General features: G+C 41.9%; 3 protein-coding genes across 4 annotated transcripts in view; 2 read left to right on the top strand and 1 right to left on the bottom strand.

Moving 5' to 3' along the window:
• The first annotated feature begins 529 nt into the window (after window positions 1-529).
• Window positions 530-7,979, top strand: fancg (FA complementation group G). The gene is made up of 14 exons (XM_083979735.1): window positions 530-659; window positions 1,457-1,556; window positions 1,657-1,782; window positions 2,576-2,748; window positions 3,032-3,185; window positions 3,569-3,699; window positions 3,808-3,954; window positions 4,164-4,324; window positions 4,446-4,512; window positions 5,118-5,416; window positions 5,497-5,537; window positions 5,638-5,811; window positions 6,712-6,826; window positions 7,683-7,979. The coding sequence occupies exons 1-14, from the start codon at window positions 591-593 to the stop codon at window positions 7,774-7,776; spliced, it is 1,851 nt and encodes a 616-aa protein (XP_083835861.1). The 5' UTR covers window positions 530-590; the 3' UTR covers window positions 7,777-7,979.
• A 471-nt stretch (window positions 7,980-8,450) lies between these two features.
• Window positions 8,451-19,518, top strand: vcp (valosin containing protein). Its single transcript, XM_083978929.1, has 17 exons — window positions 8,451-8,600; window positions 10,388-10,499; window positions 10,624-10,796; window positions 10,880-11,022; window positions 11,150-11,280; window positions 11,366-11,497; window positions 11,876-11,978; window positions 13,300-13,433; window positions 13,754-13,889; window positions 16,074-16,186; window positions 16,304-16,468; window positions 16,570-16,692; window positions 16,784-16,996; window positions 17,122-17,430; window positions 17,627-17,782; window positions 17,892-18,046; window positions 18,937-19,518. Exons 1-17 carry the CDS (start codon window positions 8,584-8,586, stop codon window positions 19,040-19,042), a joined length of 2,421 nt encoding a protein of 806 aa, XP_083835055.1. The 5' UTR covers window positions 8,451-8,583; the 3' UTR covers window positions 19,043-19,518.
• A 228-nt stretch (window positions 19,519-19,746) lies between these two features.
• The window catches only part of akr1a1a (aldo-keto reductase family 1, member A1a (aldehyde reductase)), a 29,237-nt gene continuing 25,324 nt past the window's right edge, over window positions 19,747-23,659 (bottom strand). Inside the window, exons 1-9 of one of the 2 annotated variants that reach the window (XM_083978930.1) lie at window positions 23,446-23,499; window positions 22,710-22,807; window positions 22,493-22,612; window positions 21,809-21,960; window positions 21,492-21,687; window positions 21,350-21,399; window positions 21,100-21,249; window positions 20,452-20,611; window positions 19,747-20,230 (exon numbers count right to left, since the gene is read on the bottom strand). In XM_083978930.1, the coding sequence (XP_083835056.1) occupies window positions 20,165-20,230; window positions 20,452-20,611; window positions 21,100-21,249; window positions 21,350-21,399; window positions 21,492-21,687; window positions 21,809-21,960; window positions 22,493-22,612; window positions 22,710-22,790 (975 nt within the window). In that variant the 5' untranslated portion in view covers window positions 22,791-22,807; window positions 23,446-23,499 and the 3' untranslated portion in view covers window positions 19,747-20,164. Of the gene's footprint in view, window positions 20,231-20,451; window positions 20,612-21,099; window positions 21,250-21,349; window positions 21,400-21,491; window positions 21,688-21,808; window positions 21,961-22,492; window positions 22,613-22,709; window positions 22,810-23,445; window positions 23,500-23,659 lie in introns of those variants that run through there. The other variant, XM_083978931.1, reaches the window with a different exon arrangement.

Consider the following 23,659-nt stretch of genomic DNA (forward strand, 5'->3'; position numbering starts at 1 on the left):
TGGCTGTCCTGGCAGTCTCAACGATGAGTCAGCTGTAATGTAATTAAGACCTTGGCTTGTAGCTATTTACTTGCTTCAGACCTGTAGGCCTACATGTGCACGCGTGTGTATGTGTGTGTGCACATGATGGTGGGGACATGCCAGTTTGGCCACTGATTTCTTTTTTTTTTAAGTGGACAAACATCATTCAAAGTGAAACTAAATAGCCTACATTAAGGCTGTGTAGTTGTGTGTGTCTGTAGGCTTACTGTGAGTGTCGTTATGTTCACGACAAAGGGCAAACAGCATCGGCCCCTCGCAGCTCGGTCTGGTGGTTGGACGAACTGTAGCCTAATGATTGAAGTTTCCAGAACAAAACTAAAGTCTGGCTCTCCTCCGCTCTGTCGTGGCGCCACCTGGTGGACAATCAGCAGTCAGCGGCCGGTCGCAGTCGCTTCCCCCGCCGGCCACAGGGGGCAGCACCGCCGCTCTGCACCGACACCGAGACAGACACACAGCGCTTCCTTCCGGTGTCGGTAGCTCCGCTCGGTCAGCGAGGGAAACTTCAAACTAAACAACAAAAACATCGACTTTTTCATAAAATAGCAAAAATGTATCGACCAACCTCTCTACTAAATAAGTGGATCCAGGAAAACAACGAGCTGATAAACAAATGGAGGGTACGTTCAGACAACAGTTTGATATGAACTCCTATTCTAACATTGGACAACATTGGTTACTTTATAAATAACTTGTACTGTATGGTAAATAGGTATATTAAAAGGCAAACAATGTCTACAGCCGTTAAGACTATACGCTACTACTATCTGTAACACAGGAAGACCATCGGTTATAAACAAACAGTTTTCCACTGTGTTTGTTTTGTTTTGTCAGTAGGCCTAGATACAGTTTTATGACCAGATGTGGATGAAGTCATATCTTTTCACGTTACTTACAGTAGCAATAACACACAGTAAAACATTATTAGAATAACAATTCTGCGTTTAAGGTGTTAAGTGTTAATTAACTGAGAACAATAAAGTTTTAATAGAAAACATAATAGAAAGTAGTCATTGAGCAGCATGGCTTCTCTCAATTATGTTATTTTATATTAAGAAGCATTTTATCATTGGAGCAGGTCAATGTGGAGCCTTCTCACCACTAAACTGGATATAACATATGCAGCAGGTATTAATTAGTGATCATATGTTTTGTGGGCTAAATCTTTTCTCAGAAGTAGCTTATGACAATATACAGTCAGTGTGTAGTGAAAGGTAACGTCTTTATCTCAAAATGATATTGTGACAGCAATGAGCGGTAGCATTCAGGAGGTACATCTTAATTGGATTTAATTGGACTTAAGTACACTATTTGAGTAATTGGACTTTGACTTTCCACCTCAGATCACTGTCTAAATATAGCAAACACTGTTACATCCTGTTCATGTTATCAGTTTGCTTTCACTTTGTCATTTCAGCAGCAGGAAGGAGGAGGAGAAACCTTGAGCCGAGATCAGAACCAGTCCCACCTGAGGTGGTATTCCTCCGAGTTTCACAAACTTTTGAGGAAAATCCAAGGTACTCCATCTAATTCATAACACAAAGACTGATTTTGTCAAAGTGGAAAGGTCAGCTTGTGCTTCAAAGCATCTTCTGTCTTCTCCTCCTTTCCCTGCAGGTGCTCCTCCTGTTGCAGATCACACTCATTTGGAGCTATCAGTGGTGTACAACGCCTGCGTGTGCACTACCGCTCTGTCTCAGTTCACAGAAGCCGAGCTGCTCCTCACACAAGCACTAAAGAGAGGTAGAGGCCGCTTTTGGAAAATCATGACAAAATGATACACATAAAAAAAGGAAGTAGGGACGGTGCGTGGCTCAGTGGCTAAGGTGGCCGCCCCATGTAGAGGCTACAGTCCTCAATGCAGGCGTCCCCGGTTCAAATCCCGCGTCAGGCAGACCTTTCCTGCATGTCATTCCCCCTCTCTCTGCCTCCCCCTTTCCTGTGTGCTATCAAATAAAGGCAAAAACGCCAAAAAATATACTTTAAAGGCCCCATGGCATGAAAAATGTGATTTTGGTTATTTTTTGGTGCTTGCGGAGGTCTCTGGGCCACGTATATACTGCCCCATGCATCAAACTGGTCATAAATGGAGAAACACACACCGCCCATTTGTAGGAACATTCTCTTTGAGATGAGCAGATAGCACTTCCTCCTTTCTGTGATGTCACACACAAGGTAACTCCGCCCACCGTGACCAGTTGTTATTTTTCAATTTTTATGAATGCAGCTTAGGTTTCAGTAACTTGCCTATGATTGGCCCGACCACATGCCACTCAAAAACAGTCAGCCAATAAGAGGAGAGGTTCTCATTCTCTCTTCTGATTGGCCAAATGACCTGTGCCTGCTAGAGCTCCAGAAAGAGGCAACAGAAAGGGGCAGTATAAACAATATTAGGCAGATCACAGGTACTCAAAACCATTGATACATCTTGTTAGGGATATCAGCAGGTAAATAAACCCAGAGAAAAGTGCACAGCATGGAGCCTTTAAAAAAAAAGGAAGTAATTCCACTGACATGCTGCTCTTATTCCCTGCAGCTCTTCAGACGACGGGAGAGGACTCTCTTGCTTCAGACCCTTCTGTGTTTTGGAGAACCGTTCTCAAATTAAATGGAAACGCAGCTTTGAATTCCTGTGTACTGTACCTTCTCTGTCTGCAGTGGGCAATATGGTTGGCCACCTGCCAACTGAAACCTATACAGGAATTTAAGGTAAGTTCCTGTTTCTTGCATATGTTCATGCCTCACATGTGTTTGGTGTGGTTTAAAGGAGCTCTGTTGCATCTTCCCATTCAGTCCAGTTTGATTGAGCTCATAAAATGTTTGTCATTCAGCCTTTGGTGTAAACCAAACCACTTTACTGAAGTGTCCGTTTATTAGTGTTTATGCCTTGTTGTCTTTATTGTTTTGTACTTCCTTGTTGCTGTGGATATGTCAGTATTAACACATACAACTGTTCTGTAAAACTCAGCTACATGATTTCCCTGTGATGCAGGAGGAGTTGTGCTCTCTGTGTGAGACACTGTGTGGTGGAGATGGGGATGACAGGAGGAGTGAGGCAAGTGGGAAATCCTCTGACATCCCTCTGCTAATGACAGACCCAAGGAGGCTTGTTGAACTATTGCAGATTTGCACTTCCATTGCTCAAGGTCAGCAACATTCATGTTTTTTGTTAACATATATTGAAAGACCAGATGCAGTTCGTTGCAGAACAGCGATTTGATTGATTTCAGTTGTGGGCTGTGTAAATACATGTTAATCTTTGTACAATTTGCTTATTTTGCATGAATTCTACCAAACAAGAAAAACAGAAAGAAAAGAAAAAATACTACTTGGATCTACTGTGTCATTTTTTGTTATAATGCTGATTGTAAGCCAACACTCCACAGGCTCCTAATCCCAGGAAGTGAGAGGAAATTCTTTAAATAAAATTGTTTAAACTGAACCCAGACAGTGATACGTAAATTGACTTTTGTTTCCGCTACTCAGTAATCAATCTTGTGTTTTGTTGTCTTCTGTGTGTGTCATTAAGGTGCTGAAAGGTTGAGTGAAGGTCAGAGTTCAGACGCTCTCTCTGATCTGCAGTCAGCTCTCTCCCTGCCCGCACCCAGAGCTCTAATAGCATATGTTCACCTCCTCTCAGGCTCCTGCCTCGCCCATATGGTACACATTCAGAATACTCAAACAAATAAATTACCATACATCCTGCCTGGACCTGACAGGTTTGAACATTTGCAGGTATTAAGCGTATGTGTTTTCATTTGTCACCAGAGCCGACCTCAAATGGCACTGCAGTGTTACAGGAAGGCGCTGGAGACAGACTCCTGTTGTGGATGTGCTTTGTACCAGAGTATGCTCATCTACAGACAGCTGGGGAACACACAGGCTGAGATACAAGCTCTTCGCCTGCTGCACTCGGTGAGTCGCTCACACATACAGTATGTAGTTCATAAACATGGCAAGGACAGGCATGCTATGTCCTTGTAAAATTATTCAAAAACATTCATCTTGTAGCTGTGGTTGAATAGCTCAATAAAGCGAACGAAAGAGTTAATTTTAGACACTGACGCATATTGACTTAAGTGTAGACTTGCATACTGAAACATGAAACCTCTCTTGTTCCACAGAGTTTGATGTTGCCCTCTGCTACAGTTCCTACTCTGGCCAGTTCCCATCTCCTCTCTCCACCCTTACTGCTCTGCAGCCAATCACTGCACAACCTGCTCTCAGTCCCCTCTGCCCTCTCTGTCCTCCACAATCTGGCCCTGAAGTGTGTGCTCCATGGGAGGTGAGGCAGCAGCCAGTATGGAGAGCTCAGAGTCTCAAATGCAGATGGAGATAAGAACAGTGGATTCATCGACGTGCACACTGTAGTTGTTACATGGGTGGTGTGGTTGCTGTTTCTGCAGGGTGACAGAAGGTGTGGAACATTATCTGGACCTGCTGTCTGCGCTTCACTCAAAAGATCAATACGGAGTGAGTCACATGCAAGATAATTTAAAAATGAGTTGAGATGTAATCCTGTGTATACTGCAAGAAGTCAGACTGTATTTTCTTTTTTTCTTAAGTATATTTTTGGGGCATTTTTGCCTTTAGTTGATAGTACAGTTGAGAGAGACAGGAAATGGGGAGGTAGAGAGAGGGGGAATTTAGTTTAGTTCAGTTTATTGGTTTAAATATACAGAGACAATGCACATTAATAAACATTTCTGTAAACATGCCGGTTTAGCCAAGTTGGCTAATTTTCAACCGTAGTCTCTGGGGCAGGTGACTTGAGCACTACAATAATTAAAATGCATTAAAAAAGAAACAAAAAAAGAAACACAAAACAGTACTATGCCTACTTATAAAATACATAGTATACAATACAATTACAGTGCATACAATAAAATACCTACATTACAGTTTCAGAGCAGATGGTCACATACTTGACCGTCTCTCAACCATAGTTTTAAATTTATTTTTAAAAGAAAGATAAGTGTCATGCAGTGAAGGGCCACCCAAAGCAGCCACCCGAAGCAGAATTCGAACGAAGAAAGATGTTTATGTTACATCTTCTTTCCTGTGTGTCTCTGTTGCAGGTCCACACCGAGGCCACTCCCCTCCCCAGGTTGCCTGAGCTCTACCTTGAGGCCGGCGCTGCCTTGCTCATGGCTGGGCGGCCTGCAGATTGCATGGCACTGTGCAACGAAGTCATCAACACTACTCTTGAGCTGCTGCCAGAGAAGCCGGTGTTGGAGGATCCAGAGGACAGGAGTGAGGGAGGAGAAGGTGAAGATAAGGTGGCGATGTTACTCTGGACAGCGGCTGCCTACCTCCTGCAGGGTCACTACCACACTCACCTGAAGGACTGGAAACAAGCTGTGACTCACTACACTAGGTCTGTTAGATGGAAGTTTTGTTATATCTATGTTACTATACCAATACTACCATATTATGAGATTGAATTCTGCGTTACAGGTGTATCAACCTGCTGGTGAAGGTCCGCTATAACAAGAAAGGTCGGTACTTTCATGACCTACTTTGGAGAGAATTTTCTGCTCTTCTCACCTGAAGCTACTGTTGTTTTAAGCATCATATCCTGTTGATGTTTAATTACAGGTTTCCAACCACAAATCCCCAGTGCAGACATGGTTGTCAAGCAGGAAACAAATTTGTGTATCCTCCAAAGGCTGAAAAGTCTTTCGCTTGCTGGTAGGGGTATCAGCTTCACCCAGACAGACCAACTGAAAGAGGCACTGCGAGACCTCCTGCTCAGTCTGCAGGCGTTCCCAGGTATATTAATAACACAGCTGTATATTCATCGTGAATGCAGCTGAGCAAGCTTGAAGTAATTTTTGCCACAGGATTATGGCAGTCACTGCAGTATCTTGGTTTCAGAGAGGCAGCTAAAGGTCAGTCATAGGCAGTCACTTCAGGCCCATACATGGGTATTAATACAGACATCAAATTAGAAATATTTTGGATGGATTAATAAATTTGGATTTGAGCACTGGTGGTGGAGTTACAGGTTCTGATTGAAAGAGATTTTTTTTTTAAACTTTGTTTTTAAGGAGTTTTACAATATATATGGAAAAAAGAACATTAAAAAAAAGGGCACAGATGGAGAAAATAAAATACACAGGGGAGAATGAATCAATATGACGTGTACATTTTAAGAGATAGGGCTAGGTCCAGGTTTTAAAGACATTTCAGTTCTTTTAGTTCTATTTACGCACAGTCTTTCCTTCATATCATAAAGCATAAAGTACCACATGTACTCAAACAAAACAAAACACAATCAATCACATTAGTAAATGCTAACTGTGTCCTGTTGTGATGAGGGACCATTTATTCCAGATGAGTTGTCCATTTCCTCCAGTATGTAGTGAATTTATCCATGCACAAGTTCAAGGAGAAAGTCATTTTTTCCATGTCATATATTTCTTTCACAATTGCAATCCACTCCTCTTTCGATGGGGACTCTTTTGATAACCACCTTCTTGTAATAGCTTTTTTACTGGCTACCGATTGAAAGAGAATTTATTTCAAATGTAAAACATTCACTGTCACATCACATTTTCTCTGGGCACTCTTGGCATTGACATGAATGCACCAAAGGACTGTAGTGAATCTGTACTGGGATTATGTGATCCTTTGTTTGAACACACCACCATGTTGTATGTGCTGTCTCAGAGTGTGTGGGTGCAGGACTGTGGTGTGGTGAAGTGCTGTGGAGGCTTGGCAGGAGACAGGAGGCAGCAGCTTGTTGGGAAAAGACCTGGAGCTTCACCTCACAGTCCTCAGCGGAGTAAGACACCGTCATTCTTATATTCACCAAATCTTCACAGAGTTTGTGGTTTATGCTGTGTGGTATGTTAATGCAGAAAGTGTACACTTAATACATAATGCATCTTAGATGACCTCACTACATGTGTGCAGGTCTTAATACATGGATGAATTTCGGTAAAACCCAATGTGGGGTTGTTGGTTTTATAAGCCACACGAGACAGACCCAACCCTAACCACATTAAAGCATTGTACACTCAAGCTAATGTGCATGCAACGGGACAAATCACACAAAAACAGTTGGTCAACCTAGTCTGAAGATTTCACACAAGGCTGCTGTCAATTATTTCCTTTGTTTAATTTAAAACAGAAATATAATAGTTAGAGCATAAAGTTGTATCCCTTCATTGGTGGTGTGGAGAATATCATCATCAGTTAACATGAACTCCAGTCGTAATGTTTACTGGAAGTAATGAAATTAGACAACTTTAACATTGCCAACCGAGTTGGTGAGGTCCAACTGTAAGTAACATACCTGCACCACAAGTACATGGATTAAAGGCGTACAATACATATTATCAGGGAGATTTTAGTTATTTCAATTGCAAGTATGCAAGAAAAAAAACAGAGAGACTAAAATCATTTTGGTTTAAAATTTGATGGTTACTCAAAAACAAAATTGCAGTCTGTCTCTGATGGATCTAGATACAAAGCAAATTTCTGAAAACAAAACTTATTAAATACAATAGGTCTGAACAGAAAATTTTTCCAAGACAATAACATTTTGAGCCTCTAAGTCTTATGATTCTTCAAGCAGATCACATTTACTGTACTCTGATGTTACTCTCCTAACTGTGTGTCTGCCTCCTGCTTTGCAGGGGTCTTCCTGTATACCTGCAGGAACCTCAGTCTGGCCCTTTGCTGGACTCCACAGAGCTGCAGCACAGAGTACGGGAACTTCGTCCTACCTAGTCAGTCTGGTGAAGAACAAAAGAAGAATGGCCTATCACTTACTGAACAGGATCAGCTTTCGCTGGTCTTTGAACTGAAACCCATACCCACAACAAACATGTGTCTACTCTACAGGGACACTAAAATAAACCATATTGTAAGGACTTACTTCTTGAGCCTGAGAATTAACACAGGTGGTGGTTTATACATAAAGTAATACAAGATAACTGGACACTGTGAAGCTGAAGGTTTCGGTGGGTGATATATATCACTGTATATCAAGCAAGAGTGATGAAAACTGTTATTGTTATCTATTAATTAAAAGTGTTTTATGATATAAAATAAACATACTATTTATGAAGATACACCTTTAACTGTGTTGCTGCTATTCATTTGTCAATTCTTCCTATTAATAAGACTATGGCAAGATCCGTTGTTATGAAAAGTAAGTCCAATTCAATGTTTTTGCGATTCTTCAGTATCAACGCGGTAAGCATCAATTGGATGGCCGATGATGGCGATAGACCAATCAGAGAGAAGTTGATGACAACAGGAACAACCCACTCTTTTCCAATTGGCTAAAATTCCACAACGTTTCGGTGACGCCCGATTCCAGACCCCTTCATTGGTTGTTGAATTTGTCAGTTACCCTCTAGCCAATCAGAATGCAGGGTGCATCCAGCTCACGGTATAAGTCTAAAGAGGAGCACGGAACCTGCTGGTCTTTCGTGTGAAATCACAGAACGTAGAGAATCAAGAACCGGTTAAGCCTCTGAAACATTTAGCTAGGATTTCTTTATTTATTGATAGTAATCCAGGTGGACGACCATGGCCTCGGGAGGGGAGTAAGTAGAAACGTTTTCAATAATTTTTAAAATGCGTTTTTCGGGAACAATGGTTATCGATATATGCCCTTTAAATGGCTAACGTCAGCTCTGAATACGTTAGTTTATTAAAGTTAGCTCGATTGCTAATACATAAACGAGTCTGTTAGCAGCAGGGCTAATGGGGTCAGTTACTTCAGCCTCCGCACTTTTTGTCCGTTGGTTAAATAACCCCACACTGCAAATCCTCTGACAAACACGATGGTATCCCCCGGTGAATTGTTGACAGTTGTTTGAGTGCTGTCGTTGGCCGGTTAACGGGACCGAGCGTAGCCGGTTGTGACAGCGACCTGACAAAGCGCAGTCATTGCTGTCGTGTTTGAATGCTAGCGCTAGCTTAGCAATAGTGTCAAGGCCAAAGCCATCCACCGTCATACCGACAAGTTGGCCTATACACCGGCTAACAGCCTACCTCGAGACTGGGCGTTAAATTGGACCGAACAAATACTAATGCAATTGATAAACGCCATCGACCCGGTTATTAATCAAACATTTTTAGCGAAAGAAATCGCTGGTCATCCGGATGGCTAACTCTGTGACGGAGCTGTCTGTAGCCACTAGAGCTAGCAGGCTAACGGAGCTGGCTATTCATTTTAAATGATCGAGAATTTGCTCGGGCTCTATCTCCCTGTTAGCAAAACAATGAAAAAAAACACATTTGATTAATACATAACCGATGGTTACCTTGACAGCCAAATCATGTAAAGCTCAAGGATAAGTCAGAGCGTCTATCTTTTTTAAGGGAAATCCTAGCTGGCTAACAAAGTTTTTTTTCTATTCCTTTTGCTGTGTCATCTGCGCTCGCTTGCTCGCCAGTCTGTTAGCTTAGAGGCTACTGTTAGCATGCTAACAACATGAAAGAGAAACTACAAAACCGGTCCCAAGAGTTTTCCAGAAACGCATGACATATTGAACCTTAACGTATTAGTTTGTTTTTGGCAGTGTGACTAATATAGGTTTGATTTGTGAGGGTTTTTACACGTGTAACGTGCAGTCAGTGCTGTTGGCAAATTATGTAAACGACCTGTTTGCACTAACAGTCACAGAAATCCATCGTTTATTTTTAGTTGTATTACACACAATAGATTGTTTATATAGAGGATTGACTAATGCCTCATCGACATATATTTAAACGTACGATGCTTTTATTCAAATGGACCCCATCAAAGTGTTGACAAAATAGTAGAAATTCATTTACATTCAAAAATTCTAACACAAACAATACTGTTAACTTACATTCAGCAATGCACATTATACACAACCAGTACTATCAGTTCATTTCTGGGTATTAGGTGTGTTGATCTGTTATGAAACCTCTTATGAATCTCCTATGTTTATGGGCAAATTTTGAAATGTCAGTAATGATTTATCTTAAATTAGGCAGCACCCTGTGACCTCCTCAACATGGAAAATCATCCTGAGGTTTCGCTTGACAGTGTTTTATAAGTTCCCCAGAGACTCACCCTAGAAACTAAACCTGAAACCCGGTTTAGAAACTTAACCTGAAACTCTGTTCAGAAGCACTGTCAGAGACATGTTTATTGTGTGTATAATGAATAAAATTAAATTACCAACCCTAATATTAGTTTGCAGTAGAAGTGGGATGTTGTTGGTTTTCTTTACATTTTTCTATTACATCTGAGCATCACATGTGTTGGTGAGAGGGCTGTATGAAACCTCAGAGATGCGTTATTAAAAAGTCTTTTGTTTAACCTACAACTTGCATCTCCCCTTGTTTCTCATCATAGATCCAAAAATGATGACCTAGCCACTGCAATTCTGAAACAGAAGAACAGACCAAACAGACTGATCGTTGATGAATCCATCAATGAAGACAACAGCGTGGTCTCCCTCTCTCAGGTAAATGGTTCAATACATGGCTTACCTACAGATCACAACCATGTTGTGATCCGAGTTGTTATGATTGATCAGCAGTATCTGAACATTGTGGTTCGTGAAATAACTCTGCATAATGTCTCTGCAGACCAAGATGGATGAGCTGCAGCTCTTCCGTGGAGATACAGTGCTGATGAAGGGAAAAAAGAGGCGGGAGACTGTGTGCATTGTGCTGTCAGATGACACCTGCTCTGATGAAAAAGTACGCATGAACAGGGTGGTCCGCAACAACCTGAGAGTCCGTCTGGGTGATGTCATCAGGTGGGTAGAAGGACATACTTGTCTTCAGTTTATTTTACACCCCTAGAAAACAGAAGTGGTATTAAGTCTAATGTCTCCCTCAGCATCCAGCCATGCCCTGATGTGAAGTATGGAAAGAGGATCCACGTCCTCCCAATAGATGACACAGTAGAAGGAATCACTGGCAACCTGTTTGAGGTCTATCTGAAGCCATACTTTTTGGAGGCATATAGGCCCATCCGCAAAGGTGAGTACCAATTTTCTCTGTCAGAATAAAGATAATTGTCCAGCCTGATAAATAATCACTTGTATATGTCAACATGTAACTTTGTTATAGTGGTGAAATGAACAATCTCGTCTTTTTCCTTGTGAAGGTGACATATTCCTGGTCAGAGGTGGCATGCGTGCTGTGGAGTTCAAGGTGGTGGAGACCGATCCCTCTCCTTACTGCATTGTCGCTCCTGATACAGTCATCCACTGCGAGGGAGAACCAATCAGGAGAGAGGTGGGTAGCAGATATGTCACATTGGTTAACAGTTGCCAAACGTGGATTGCATTGACACTTGAACATCTCGTGTTGGAATGTGCAGGATGAGGAGGAGTCTCTGAACGAGGTGGGCTATGATGACATTGGAGGAGTGAGAAAGCAGTTGGCTCAGATCAAAGAGATGGTGGAGCTTCCTCTCAGACACCCTGCACTGTTCAAGGCCATTGGAGTCAAGGTATGACAATCCAGCCAGCTGTTTGGCCTTTGCTGTGGAATTTTATCTGGAACATTTTCTGTTGAAATATTTCCACCCTGAATTTGAAAACACCCAGAGGTTGTAATAGAATCATACGCATGCAGTAATGTATGCGTCTTATTATAGTAGCAAATATTGATTAGCTTAGGCATAATGTTGATGTGGAGTGGACATTATTGAATTACTCAGGACTACAACCTGAACCAGTCTGCTGAGTTTGTCATATCTGATATGCTGTACACTTTTCACTTGCTTTTTAGTTTGCATTATGATGTTATTATAAAGACTTGACTCGAGACAAAATCATTGTTCATACGATACAATCTGAGCTCAAAAAATGCTTTCCCCCCTTTTCAGCCCCCACGTGGAATCCTGCTGTATGGACCCCCAGGAACTGGAAAGACCTTGATCGCCAGAGCTGTGGCCAATGAGACTGGAGCTTTCTTCTTCCTGATTAATGGTGCGAACAGACATCTATTATGAAATTTGTCACTGCACTTGCTGTTTAGGCATGTTTTTCTCATTTGTTAAAAAAAAGTGTACAATGGTAAAAAAGGGTCTCCCGCACACTGTCAAGTCACTTGCAAAAGACTTAAATAAAACAAACAACGTCGCAAATATATGGCCTATAACTAAGATAGCCAATCACAGGCTGGATCAGTGGGGGGGTAATTTTTCACAGCCTGTGATTGGCTATCTTAGTTATAGTAGGCCATATATTTGCCTGAAATGTCTTTTTTTTTTAAAACATCTCTGCTTGAAAAAGGTCCTGTGGACCGAAACGTTGTTTGTTTTATTTAAGTCTTTTGCAAGTGACTTGACAGTGTGCGGGAGACCATTTTTACCATTGTTCACTCCTAACCTATGCTCCAACGCACCTGTTTTTCAAGATTTTTTTTAGGTGTGCATCAGCTTTCACACCTTAAAAAAAAGTGTCCCATCAAAACTAAGAATCCTGTCAATGGTTGCTTTTACATTCTATGAAGAAGAAAATTAAATTATGACAAAAGATCCTATCAAAAGTTTTATACAGTACTGCTTAAAAATAGAGAGGTGTTTTTATTCCCTTGAGTAAAGATGGAAAAGTGGTTTGGATGATTTATACTGCATTACATTAGCAGTTTTTCAGTATATACACATATAACAGTATGACCACTGACAGGTGAAGTAAATAACACTTCATCATAGCACCTGTTAGTGGGTGGGATACATTAGGCAGCAAGTGAACGTTTCTCCCTTAAAGTTGATGTTAGAAGCAGGAAAAATGGTCAAGATAAGGATTTGAGTCAGTTTGACAAGAGCCAAACTGTGATGGCTAAACGACCGGGTCAGAGCATCTGGGAAAACTGCAGCTCTTGTGGGGTGTTCCGGGCTGCAGTGGTCAGTATCTGTTAAAAGTGGTTAAAGATGGCAACAGTGGTGAACCGGCGACGGTGTCATGGGCGGCCAAGGCTCATTGATACATGTGGGGAGCGAAGGCTGTGTGGTCTGATCCAACAGACCAGCTACTGTCGCCCAAATTGCTCAAAGTCAATGTTGGTTCTGATAGAAAGTTGGCAGAACCACAGTGCATCACAGTTTGTTGTTGTGTATTTGGCAAAGGGGGACCAACACACTATTAGGCAGGCGGTCATAATGTTATTATGCCTGATATATATATTTTTTACATCGGGGTAAATCTCAAACACGTCTTAAAGAAGTTTAGATGGGCTCTCTTGGCTTTTAAAGACAGTAGTTGGGGATAGTTCAGCTTTCTCAAAATGTTTCGGCTCTGTTTTTAGGTCCTGAGATTATGAGCAAGCTGGCAGGAGAGAGCGAGAGTAACCTGAGGAAGGCCTTCGAGGAAGCGGAGAAGAATGCCCCTGCCATCATCTTTATTGATGAGCTTGACGCAATCGCTCCAAAGAGAGAGAAGGTGAGCGGGAAGAGAGGAGAACTAAATGGATGGCTGATTGTCACATGACAGTGTGTGTTTTATAATTTATGGAGGTTATTAGTGGATTAAATGAAAATGGCCATCAGTGGCCAGATATCAGGAAACTTTGAAATTGGAAAGTGTTTTTATTTTTATTTTATTATTATTATTATTATTTAGACATGATTTGCATTTATGTGTTTATGTTCATTTCAAACAGTAATTTTTCACAGATTAAAAAACTTTTTTTTTTTCTATTGTCACCTTAAACGCTAATCAACACACTGCCGGTTTGTAACATGAATTGTGTCTTTTTGTAGACTCATGGAGAGGTGGAGAGGCGCATTGTTTCTCAGCTGCTGACTCTTATGGACGGCCTGAAACAAAGAGCTCATGTCATCGTCATGGCTGCCACCAACAGACCCAACAGCATTGACCCAGCTCTCAGGAGATTTGGTAAGTTATCTGTATTCAGTTACAGAGAAGTAGCATCCAGTGCGTCTCTATGAATGGATCGATTACACAATCAGCTATTAATATACACATTTATAACAGAAGTTTCATTTTTGCTCATGTTCAACTGAAGTCATTTTCAGTGGTCATGCATTTAAAACAGTGTAGATGTGTTTAACCTGTTCACGCAGGCCCCCTAGTGGTTGGGACGCCGGCGTCCCAAATCAATAACACACGAACGGCGTCCTTAATATAACGAAAAGTAGGCATGCTGTAATGAAAACTCCACCACAGACCTTTTAAGGACACTTTCAGCAACAGGTAGAAAAAAAATGAAGCTTCTAGGTGCTACGGTTTTTTCACAGTCACTGAAAATGTCTCAAACAATTTCAGACTACGGCAGCCCACAAGCGACGTCACGTCAACAACGAAGGTGATTAAAACATATATGTACCATCTGTACACCTCTTCTTTCACCACCAAAAAATCATAAACTGTCATATAAACAAAAGCAAAGCACAAAAATGCAGTTTTTACCCCATCAAAGGTTTAAACCAGCCTGCTCACTCAGCACACACAAACCCGGAAGTCATTTTCGAGTGCCGAAAAAGACGGACAATAATCAATAATAGACCCACTAAAACACTGAATAAAATTACAAGCTTACCCTTTTTTAAAAGCTGAACATGTGCTCGAAAATAATCCATTGATTGATTTTATCCATCGTGACCAGATATTCCTCGGCGTTTTACGTAACTCCGCAGTTCTAATACTACTCGCATTCTCCGGCAGACTGCGCACCCGGTTTTGCGAGTCTCTCGTCGCCTGTCAATCAAAGTCACGGGGGTGAAAACTTTTTGGTCCAATAGCAGAGACTCTAAGGTGTGACCTGATATATAATGATCCCTGATTGGGCAAAGCTTAAGCCTGCACCCAGCTGGTTCATGTGGTTCCCTCTCCCCCTAGTGTCAACATGTAAGCAATACAAGTCGACACAAAAAGTGTGTTTTTACTGCCCCAAGTTTAATTAAAAATAATAATAAAAGACAAAATGAACTATTTCAAATGTCCTTGTTAATTTAAGCCATCACTGATGGTTGTGGGATGTTTACTTCTGGAGTTTTAAAGGAAAATAACAATATAATACAGGCGAAAATAGGTAAATTCATGTTTGGATGGGTTTTGGACACTAAATATTCATCCCCAGAAATAAAATTTTCAAATGGCATTTTACTTATGTAACTGGTGTTCCTAAAACCCATCAAGTGTGTGATTGGCCCCAATAGGTTATCTGTTGGAAAAAAAAAAATCTCACTAAAATCTTGCAGTGTGCATTTTAGCCAAATTGGACAATTTTGGACAGGTTTTGCACACTGTACATCGCCAAGGGACACTGTTTGGAAAAACTCTATAGTGCCTCAGTAGTTTTACATATCAACCTAAAATTTGGTACACATGTGGACAGGGAGTGTGTGAACCATATATGTAAAATTCAACCTGTTTTATAATTAGGATTTTGATATATCACCTTTTCACCAAAAATTTCAAACTCGTTTTTTTTTTTTTCCAAAAAAAATAGCAATTCCAGAAGCCCATTTTTTTATGGAATGACTCAATTCAATATTTTATACATATAGATGTAAAGGGACAAAGGTTGTCTTTCATTTAAGCCATAAACCATAGTTGTGGGATTAGCACTTCTGTGGCTATTAAGCTTTAATTGCAGTGATACAAAAACAGGCGGAAATTGCCAAAAATGGCCTCTGCATGAAGAGGTTAACTAGTAGCTGCATTAAAATGTCTCAGCGGTTCTCAGAATATTATTTTCTGTATCAGGGAGGTTTGATCTCTTGCAAATTCAGATGTACTGTTGAAATTCTGATTTGTTGTGTACTGGAGTCAAATCATTGATGAAAATTGCTGCCTGCAGTTATGTTTCCTTTTTTCAGTGTGTCTCACAACACTGCTTATGATGGGATGTTTGTTACAGAGGGTTGGGAATGGATTTTGTGTATTCACCAGAGACTCGTGCTTTTTGAAATGTGTTGGAGCAAAGTTTAAGTTGTTTCTTCTGTTGTCAGTGCTGAGAACAGATGTCATAAGATGTTTTTGAGATGTGTATTATATTTCTCTTAATCTGTTTAATTGGAACCGCTAAGTGTGTGCTTGAACCCCGACTGTCTCCAGGGCGTTTTGATAGGGAAGTCGACATTGGCATCCCCGACGCCACCGGCAGGTTGGAGATTCTTCAGATTCACACTAAGAACATGAAGCTGGCTGACGATGTTGACCTAGAACAGGTTTGTACACAAACTTCTCTTCACCACACGCTGCTATAGTCATGTGATTGAAGTCCTGTCCATTACCTGTAGCTGCAAAGTAAATAATACTACTGAGGTCTTTTTATCTTAATGTAGGTGGCCAATGAGACCCACGGACATGTGGGTGCAGATCTGGCTGCTCTCTGCTCTGAGGCTGCCCTGCAGGCCATCAGAAAGAAGATGGACCTGATCGACCTTGAGGACGAGACCATTGATGCTGAAGTCATGAACTCCCTTGCTGTCACCATGGATGACTTCAAGGTAAGACTCTAATGTGTTTTTTTTGGGCTGTGGGGTGAGAGTGACATGGTTCCACAAGGTCTACAAAGGTTAATACTAATTCACTCAATGTTGTTGTGCAGTGGGCCCTGAGCCAGAGCAACCCATCAGCCCTGAGGGAGACGGTTGTGGAGGTCCCCAACATCACCTGGGAGGATATCGGAGGTCTGGAAGATGTCAAGAGGGAGCTGCAGGAGCTGGTGCAGGTATGAAGGGCTTTCAGAAGTGAGATCATGTCTGGAAATGATGCATAACAAACTATAAAACTACAGTTGTGTCGTCTCTATTTAAATCCAGTACCCGGTGGAGCATCCAGACAAGTTCCTCAAGTTTGGCATGACCCCATCCAAGGGTGTGCTCTTCTACGGTCCCCCTGGTTGTGGTAAGACTCTGTTGGCCAAAGCCATCGCCAACGAGTGCCAGGCAAACTTCATCTCCATCAAAGGACCCGAGCTGCTCACCATGTGGTTTGGAGAGTCTGAGGCGAACGTCAGGGAGATCTTTGACAAGGTGAGACTGTCTGTAGGCTGTGGGTGCAGTTAATCTGCAGAACAACCACATGCTTCAGTGTTTTTAACTAATTTCACTCTACAGAATTAAGTTTAAAAACCATTTTGTTCATGTTATGTTTCCAGGCTCGTCAGGCAGCCCCCTGCGTTCTCTTCTTTGATGAGCTGGACTCCATAGCCAAGGCCCGTGGTGGCAACGTGGGAGATGGTGGCGGAGCAGCCGACCGTGTCATCAACCAGATCCTGACCGAGATGGACGGCATGTCCAGCAAGAAGAACGTCTTCATCATCGGAGCAACAAACAGACCAGACATCATTGACCCTGCCATTCTGAGACCCGGCCGTCTGGACCAGCTCATCTACATCCCCCTGCCCGACGAGAAGAGCAGGATGAGCATCCTGAAGGCCAACCTCCGCAAGAGTCCCATCAGCAAGGTGAGAGTGCCACTAATCATAGCAGCACTTAACAGTTGTTTGCAGTGAATTATTTTATCCATTTAATGGTCAGTAATATACATTTAATATAGACTGATATACATTTTCTAACCAACAGTCAATTGTTCTATTTATCTGATGAATAATTTTAGAATCAGGATCAAACTTAAAACCTCACATTTCTCCTATTTGATAGGATGTGGACTTGGACTTCCTGGCCAAGATGACCAATGGCTTCTCCGGAGCTGATCTCACAGAGATCTGCCAGCGGGCGTGTAAGCTGGCCATCAGGGAGAGCATCGAGAACGAGATCCGCAGAGAGAGGGAGAGACAGACCAACCCATCAGCAATGGTTAGTACTTTTTCTCTCCCCTTGTTTAGTCTTGTCACAGCTAGTTGAGCTGCTCATCTTCGGATTTATTTCATGTTTATGACGCCGTCTTTTTTTTTTTTTCTCACAGGAGGTGGAAGAGGACGATCCTGTGCCAGAGATCAGGAAGGACCACTTTGAGGAGGCAATGCGATTTGCTCGTCGTTCCGTCAGTGATAATGACATTCGCAAATACGAGATGTTTGCTCAGACTCTGCAGCAGAGCCGTGGCTTTGGCAGCTTCAGGTACTTCTTTTTTTCTTTCTTTTTTATGTTTTGCATTAACATGTGTGTCAGTAGTTAGATGCCCCATTAAAGCAGGGTGGTACCTTCTCTGCAGTATTGAACCAGAAGCAGCTTTTTTTCTCATGACTGTCTATCCAAAAACATAAAGCTTTACAATGCCAGTCACAACATTTTCTCATTGACAGTAAAAAATGGTTAATACAAATCCAAGGATGTGAATTGCCAGGAAGAAACCATGTGGTAGGACAGGGCTATTCAAATAGCGGCCCAGAAGCAATATTGCTCCAGTCCACTCAGCCACGCTGTCTTTTTGATCCTAGTTTTTCACCATGCATAATCAATATGTTTGAGAATAAATCTTTGTAATAATTATTATATAAAATAATCTTTGTAATATTAATTATTATATAAAATAATCTCTGTAATATTCTTTAGACAAGTAGGCTACATTTAGTGATTTGCATAATCTCCCTGGGACTGTAGACCTCAGTGGAAACGCAGCAGTGGGCCTCAGGAACCTTTTAGTTCCTAAACTTTTTTTTATTAATCCAGGAATGTTTGGTGGAACAGCACCAAATATCAACAACTCAACTCCAACCCAAAAAGAAGAAAAAAAACAATGTCTTTACTAATACTACTATCATACGTCTTTTACTGACTTATTCTCTTTTTTCCAGCTGTGTAGATTTGATTTTAGTAGCTAATACTGGGTTTTAAAAATGCTGCTCATTTGTCATTACCTCCTCCCTATTGACCGCTGAAAATGTCTGGCCCTGCTTAAGGTCTCGGTTTTAAAATCTGGCCGAACTGAATTTGTAATTGAATAACCCTGTCGTAGGATAATCAGTGTGAAGAAATGGAGAAAATAACTTGTGTTCTTGTTGTTTCAGGTTTCCCTCCAGTGCTACAGGCGGCAGCGGACCAAGCCATGGCTCAGGAGGAACGGGCACTGGTCCAGTGTTCAATGAAGAAGCCGACGATGACCTTTATGGATAAATGTACACTGCCCCACAGTGGTCAGTACTGGGATCACACCTGTACAAATTCTCACCAGATTCCACATTTTTAGGACTTTGTGCTTCTTTCATGTGTTCCTGTTTTTTTGTTTTTTGTTTTTTTTTCTTTTGTATGATTTTGTTTTTTTTTCCCCTTGGAGAAAGCATGTAGCCGCTTGGTTTGCCCTGGCTTTGATGTGGGTGGGGGTAAGGGGATGTTGGAAATGGACGGTGAGTGAGTGACTGCAGAGTTTTTCAGTGGGGTGGGTGGGTTTTATTGAGTGGCCTCATTCTCAGTATATCACAACCAACATGAATGGCTTTAGTGACGGGATTCTATGCTAGACTATAAGAAAGAAAAGAAAAAAACATATTGCTAATGACTTCCTCTTTTTTTTTTTAAATAAACAGTAGCATATAATGTATTACAAAATTTGTCAAGGTTATGTTGTTGAAAATAAAATCTCACCAAATGGAGGTGTTATAGTGTCTGTTTTGATATTCTTAACTGATTCAGATTTAATGCACATTTTTGACCTTTTTATTTGATTATTTAAAAGTAGGAGCAGGCAGGAAACATGGAGAGGTACAGCAATGAGCAACAAGTTCTTTGAGCACCACGCCATTGTCACTGTGTGGCAGTTCTACGAGATGGGGAAAGCCCAGGTTTTAATTAGATTTTTTTTATCCTACCTGACAGCAACCTGTTAAGAGAGAATTCACTCATTGATAAATTGCAAATTTTGAAGTGCAATGTGGTATTACTGCTGTGATTCAATAATTATCCTCCCCAGAAGGAGCACCTTCTCAATCTATAGCCACCATGTTGAAGTTGCTGTAATCGGTCAGAGAGGCTGTTCTCTTACTGACCACACAGTGTCACTCTGGCAAAGAAAGAAAACATAATGCAATGGACTGTTTTTTCCCCAGGTGGTGCTCACCACAATCTTAGTTGACTGGAAAAACATACTGTTCTCAACAGATGTATTCACTAAATATCATAATTCACCTCAAGAGAAACAGATTTTGATCAGATTTTAATTAAAAGAAAGAAAAGGTTTCCTTCAGTGTACGTGACAATGATTTTGAGAAGCAGGACAGCGTCTCTTGTGGAGAAGTAGACTCAGTAAGCATCATGGAATGGGAAATGAGGATGTTCTGCGTCTCTCCACACCTTTTTACCGTCCCGCTGTGGAGGAAAAACAACAAATTAGTTATGTCAGCAGGACAACAGGCGTCAGGATGTGTGACACAAAACACATCAACAGCTCTGCCTCTGAGACGCAGGGTGACTCCACTCTGCAGCAGCTCAGACAGGGCAAAGTTTAAAGCCATCATAGAGTCTCGGCAATAAACATTTTTGCACTGAGACTGCTGTTAGAAACGAATATAAACAAGTCAGTGACTCACCTCGACGGACGGGACAATGAAGCGCTGGTTGCGGTTGAAGGATTCAATCAGCTTCATGTCGTCCTCTGACAGGGAAAAGTCAAACACCTGCAAGTTCTGCTGGATCCTGGAGGGAGTCACGCTTTTAGGGATACACACCACACCCCTCTGAACGTGCCACCTGTAGATGTCACACAGGTTTGCTTATTACAGATACACATCATACATCCATTCACAAAATAACCATCACCAACAACACACCTCCATGTGAAATCTGCATATTCTAATCTCTACACATTCCTGAATTGCAACAAAAATAAAATGGTTTGTGACTCTTGATATGACAATGAGAGCTCTGATTACACATATACAGTCACCATACAGCTGATGAGCATATCATTGAGTGTATATGGTCTTTACAGCTGTACCTGTAAAGGAACAAAAGGACCTCCACCCCCCCCAAACCGTAACCCCAGCCATCAGTCAATCAAGTGTACTAAGAAGTAATTTTACTGAATTAACAAGTTTTAATTTAATCCTGGACTATCCGTCCCAGATTTGTGTGTAAATGTCCATTTTACCATTTATTTTATATATTAATTGTTCATATGAAGCTGTTTCTACTCATGTAATCCAAGGTTAGAAGAAAACTGAGGGATTGATTAGTACCTGAGTATGACCTGGGCAGGTGTTTTCTTGTATCTCTTGGCGATGGCTCCCAGTCGTGGATCCTCCAGCAGACTTGGCTCGTCAGGAGAGGCCCAGGGTCTGTCCCCGCTACCCAGGGGACTGTAGGCTGTGACATAAACTGACACCGACCTGAGGCACAGGTACAAGCACTGTGACTGAAACGGTTGGGACATTGTTTATGTTCATGGTGTTCAGCTCAGAGAGAAAGAAAAACGTTAAAGTCACTGACCGACAGTGTGACAGCAGATCTGCTTGAGACAGATAAGGATGGCACTCCACCTGTGGAGCAATAATAGACGATATACATTCACTGTAATCAATAATAACTTATAGATTTATTTATTCTGACGCACGAGAAAGTCACATTGCACCTGGTTGATGACAGGTTTGTGTCTGGCCATGCCGATGATGTCGTCAGTCTGCCTGGCGTTGAAGTTGGACAGGCCTATAGCCTTCACCAAACCTTTATCCACCAGACTCTCCATGGCCGTCCAAGTGTGTCTGTAGTGTGTATCAGAGTAACAAATGCTTCCGTCCTCCCGTCGGGGCATCAGCTCCTTCCCCGGCCTAAAGCACAGACATGTATGTAGTTTGTAATTTCACTCCCACATTGATCATGGGCCACTGGGTGACAACCAGGGGGAGATACAAAATCAATTTATTGTAAGTGAAGTGAAGCCAGCCTCACTGAAAGGCCATGGGCCAGTGTATGAGGTAAAGGTCCAGGTAGGTGAGGCCCAGGTGGGCTAAACTGGTCCTGCACGCCTCTTCTACATCCTCTGGGTCATGCTTGGTGTTCCACAGTTTGGACGTCACAAACACCTCCTCACGACGCAGAGCCTGAAGTCGACAGTATGAAGGATATACAGGATATACAAAAACAACAGCAACAGAGAAACACGCTGATTCACTGATAATCAAGGACTTTGGGCCCAATAAAAACATATCACATAATCTCATATTTTTCAGGGCCCCTGTCAGTCACAGGTCCTTAGACTCATCCTAACTTTTCACTCCCACACAAAGCACCGGACCATGACCCTCATGTTGAACTTAAATCTCAGTCGTGACCTGTTGTTAAACTGAGTGTCAACATTGAACACAGAGACTCTTAAACACTATGTCAAAACTCGGGAAGCAAAGTTAATTGACCTCATGGTTATTTTATAAGCTCAGTTCCAAAGACAACATGGATTGAAAGTTTTTAAAATGCTGAGGTCTAAACCTCTATCAGTGAGGTGCTGATGGACACTAATAGAGTATTATAGATGAAAGCTTGAGAAAACAACTTAGGAAATAGGCCTTGAGTTGAGGCTGCTGATTCCAAAGCCAAAAATGAAGTGTCGGGATCAAAACAACCAGAGTCTCTCACCTTCCCAGCACCGACCCTCAGAGCCAGCGCCTCTCCGACCTCCTGCTCATTGCCGTAAGCAGCAGCACAGTCGATGTGTCTGTAGCCACAGTCCAAAGCTGCCAGCACTGCCTGCTTCACCTGAGGAACACGTGGACAATGACGACACAGTCCATATACACTTTCTTTGTAATGTTTCAAGCAAAGTGTGGGTGTAGTATGTAGTTACAGTAAGTACCTGTCCTGGAGCGCTCTTCCATGTGCCAAGTCCGACCATGGGCATCTTCTGCCCCGTCGAGAGAGTCACAAAGGTGTTCATGTTCCAGCTCTGGAGACCTGACAGGACAGAGACAGTGACAGAGGAGGTGAGGTGAGGTGAGGTGTTCACTCTCCTACGGAAGTGGACCCAGAGGCCGTCCAGTCATGACTAAGTCCTAAAATACTCTGTTACTGATTATCACTCACATCTAAACTCATTAACTCTCCTGTGCTGTACTGCAGCAGGAGTTGATGAGCCACATCCATCACACATGCAGCCAACAAAAAAAAAGTTAACATTTTGTGACCTGCTTTCTACTATTATTTGTTATTTTTTCACTCTCTGAACTGAAAATGATGCCTTAGTGGAAAGATATAAACTCTCTGCGAACCCAGCCTCACAGCCAGAAATAGCTGATGCAGCTATACGGCATTAGTCACAGTGTGGTGTTAGTGCAGCACATCTCAGAAAGCCTTCCCATGCTTCTCTAGTTGTCTGTTTTATCCTAACCATGCACACACACACACTTTTAATCAACCAGTGCAGTCTTTTCACATGATCAGGCTCTTAACACACGTCACCTGACCATACTCCTGACCGATCTTCTGAACAGACCGTGTAATTGACTAATGCACTAACACAGTCAGTAAATAGTACACAGATAAAACTCAAGAGGATAAGAGTCTTATTATTTTTTTGGAGGAGACATTCCTACCTCGGACCAGAGATCAGCTGCTATGCATCTGGATTTGAAAGGGATGAGGTCAAAGTCTGTCCTCACGTGTTTATCTGTAACTCAAACTGGTGGAAAATGTCCAAACTCCACAGTGTTCCTGCCAAAATAACAAACAGTTACATGTACAACCAATGTGTAATCATCACACCGATCCCAAATTACAACTGACAATGAATACACGTTTGACTTTCAA

The sequence above is a fragment of the Trachurus trachurus genome (genome assembly GCF_905171665.1).
Source record: "Trachurus trachurus genome assembly, chromosome: 9".
NCBI lineage: Eukaryota > Metazoa > Chordata > Actinopteri > Carangiformes > Carangidae > Trachurus > Trachurus trachurus.

Excerpts from the sequence above, each read along its gene's own strand:
- fancg (XM_083979735.1), top strand. The coding sequence starts at position 591 with ATGTATCGACCAACCTCTCTACTAAATAAGTGGATCCAGGAAAACAAC. Across the intron at positions 660-1,456 it reads AGCTGATAAACAAATGGAGG|CAGCAGGAAGGAGGAGGAGA; the intron begins GTACGTTCAGAC and ends TTGTCATTTCAG. Across the intron at positions 5,812-6,711 it reads CAGTCTGCAGGCGTTCCCAG|AGTGTGTGGGTGCAGGACTG; the intron begins GTATATTAATAA and ends GTGCTGTCTCAG.
- vcp (XM_083978929.1), top strand. Across the intron at positions 11,979-13,299 it reads TTTCTTCTTCCTGATTAATG|GTCCTGAGATTATGAGCAAG; the intron begins GTGCGAACAGAC and ends CTCTGTTTTTAG. Across the intron at positions 18,047-18,936 it reads CGTGGCTTTGGCAGCTTCAG|GTTTCCCTCCAGTGCTACAG; the intron begins GTACTTCTTTTT and ends TTGTTGTTTCAG.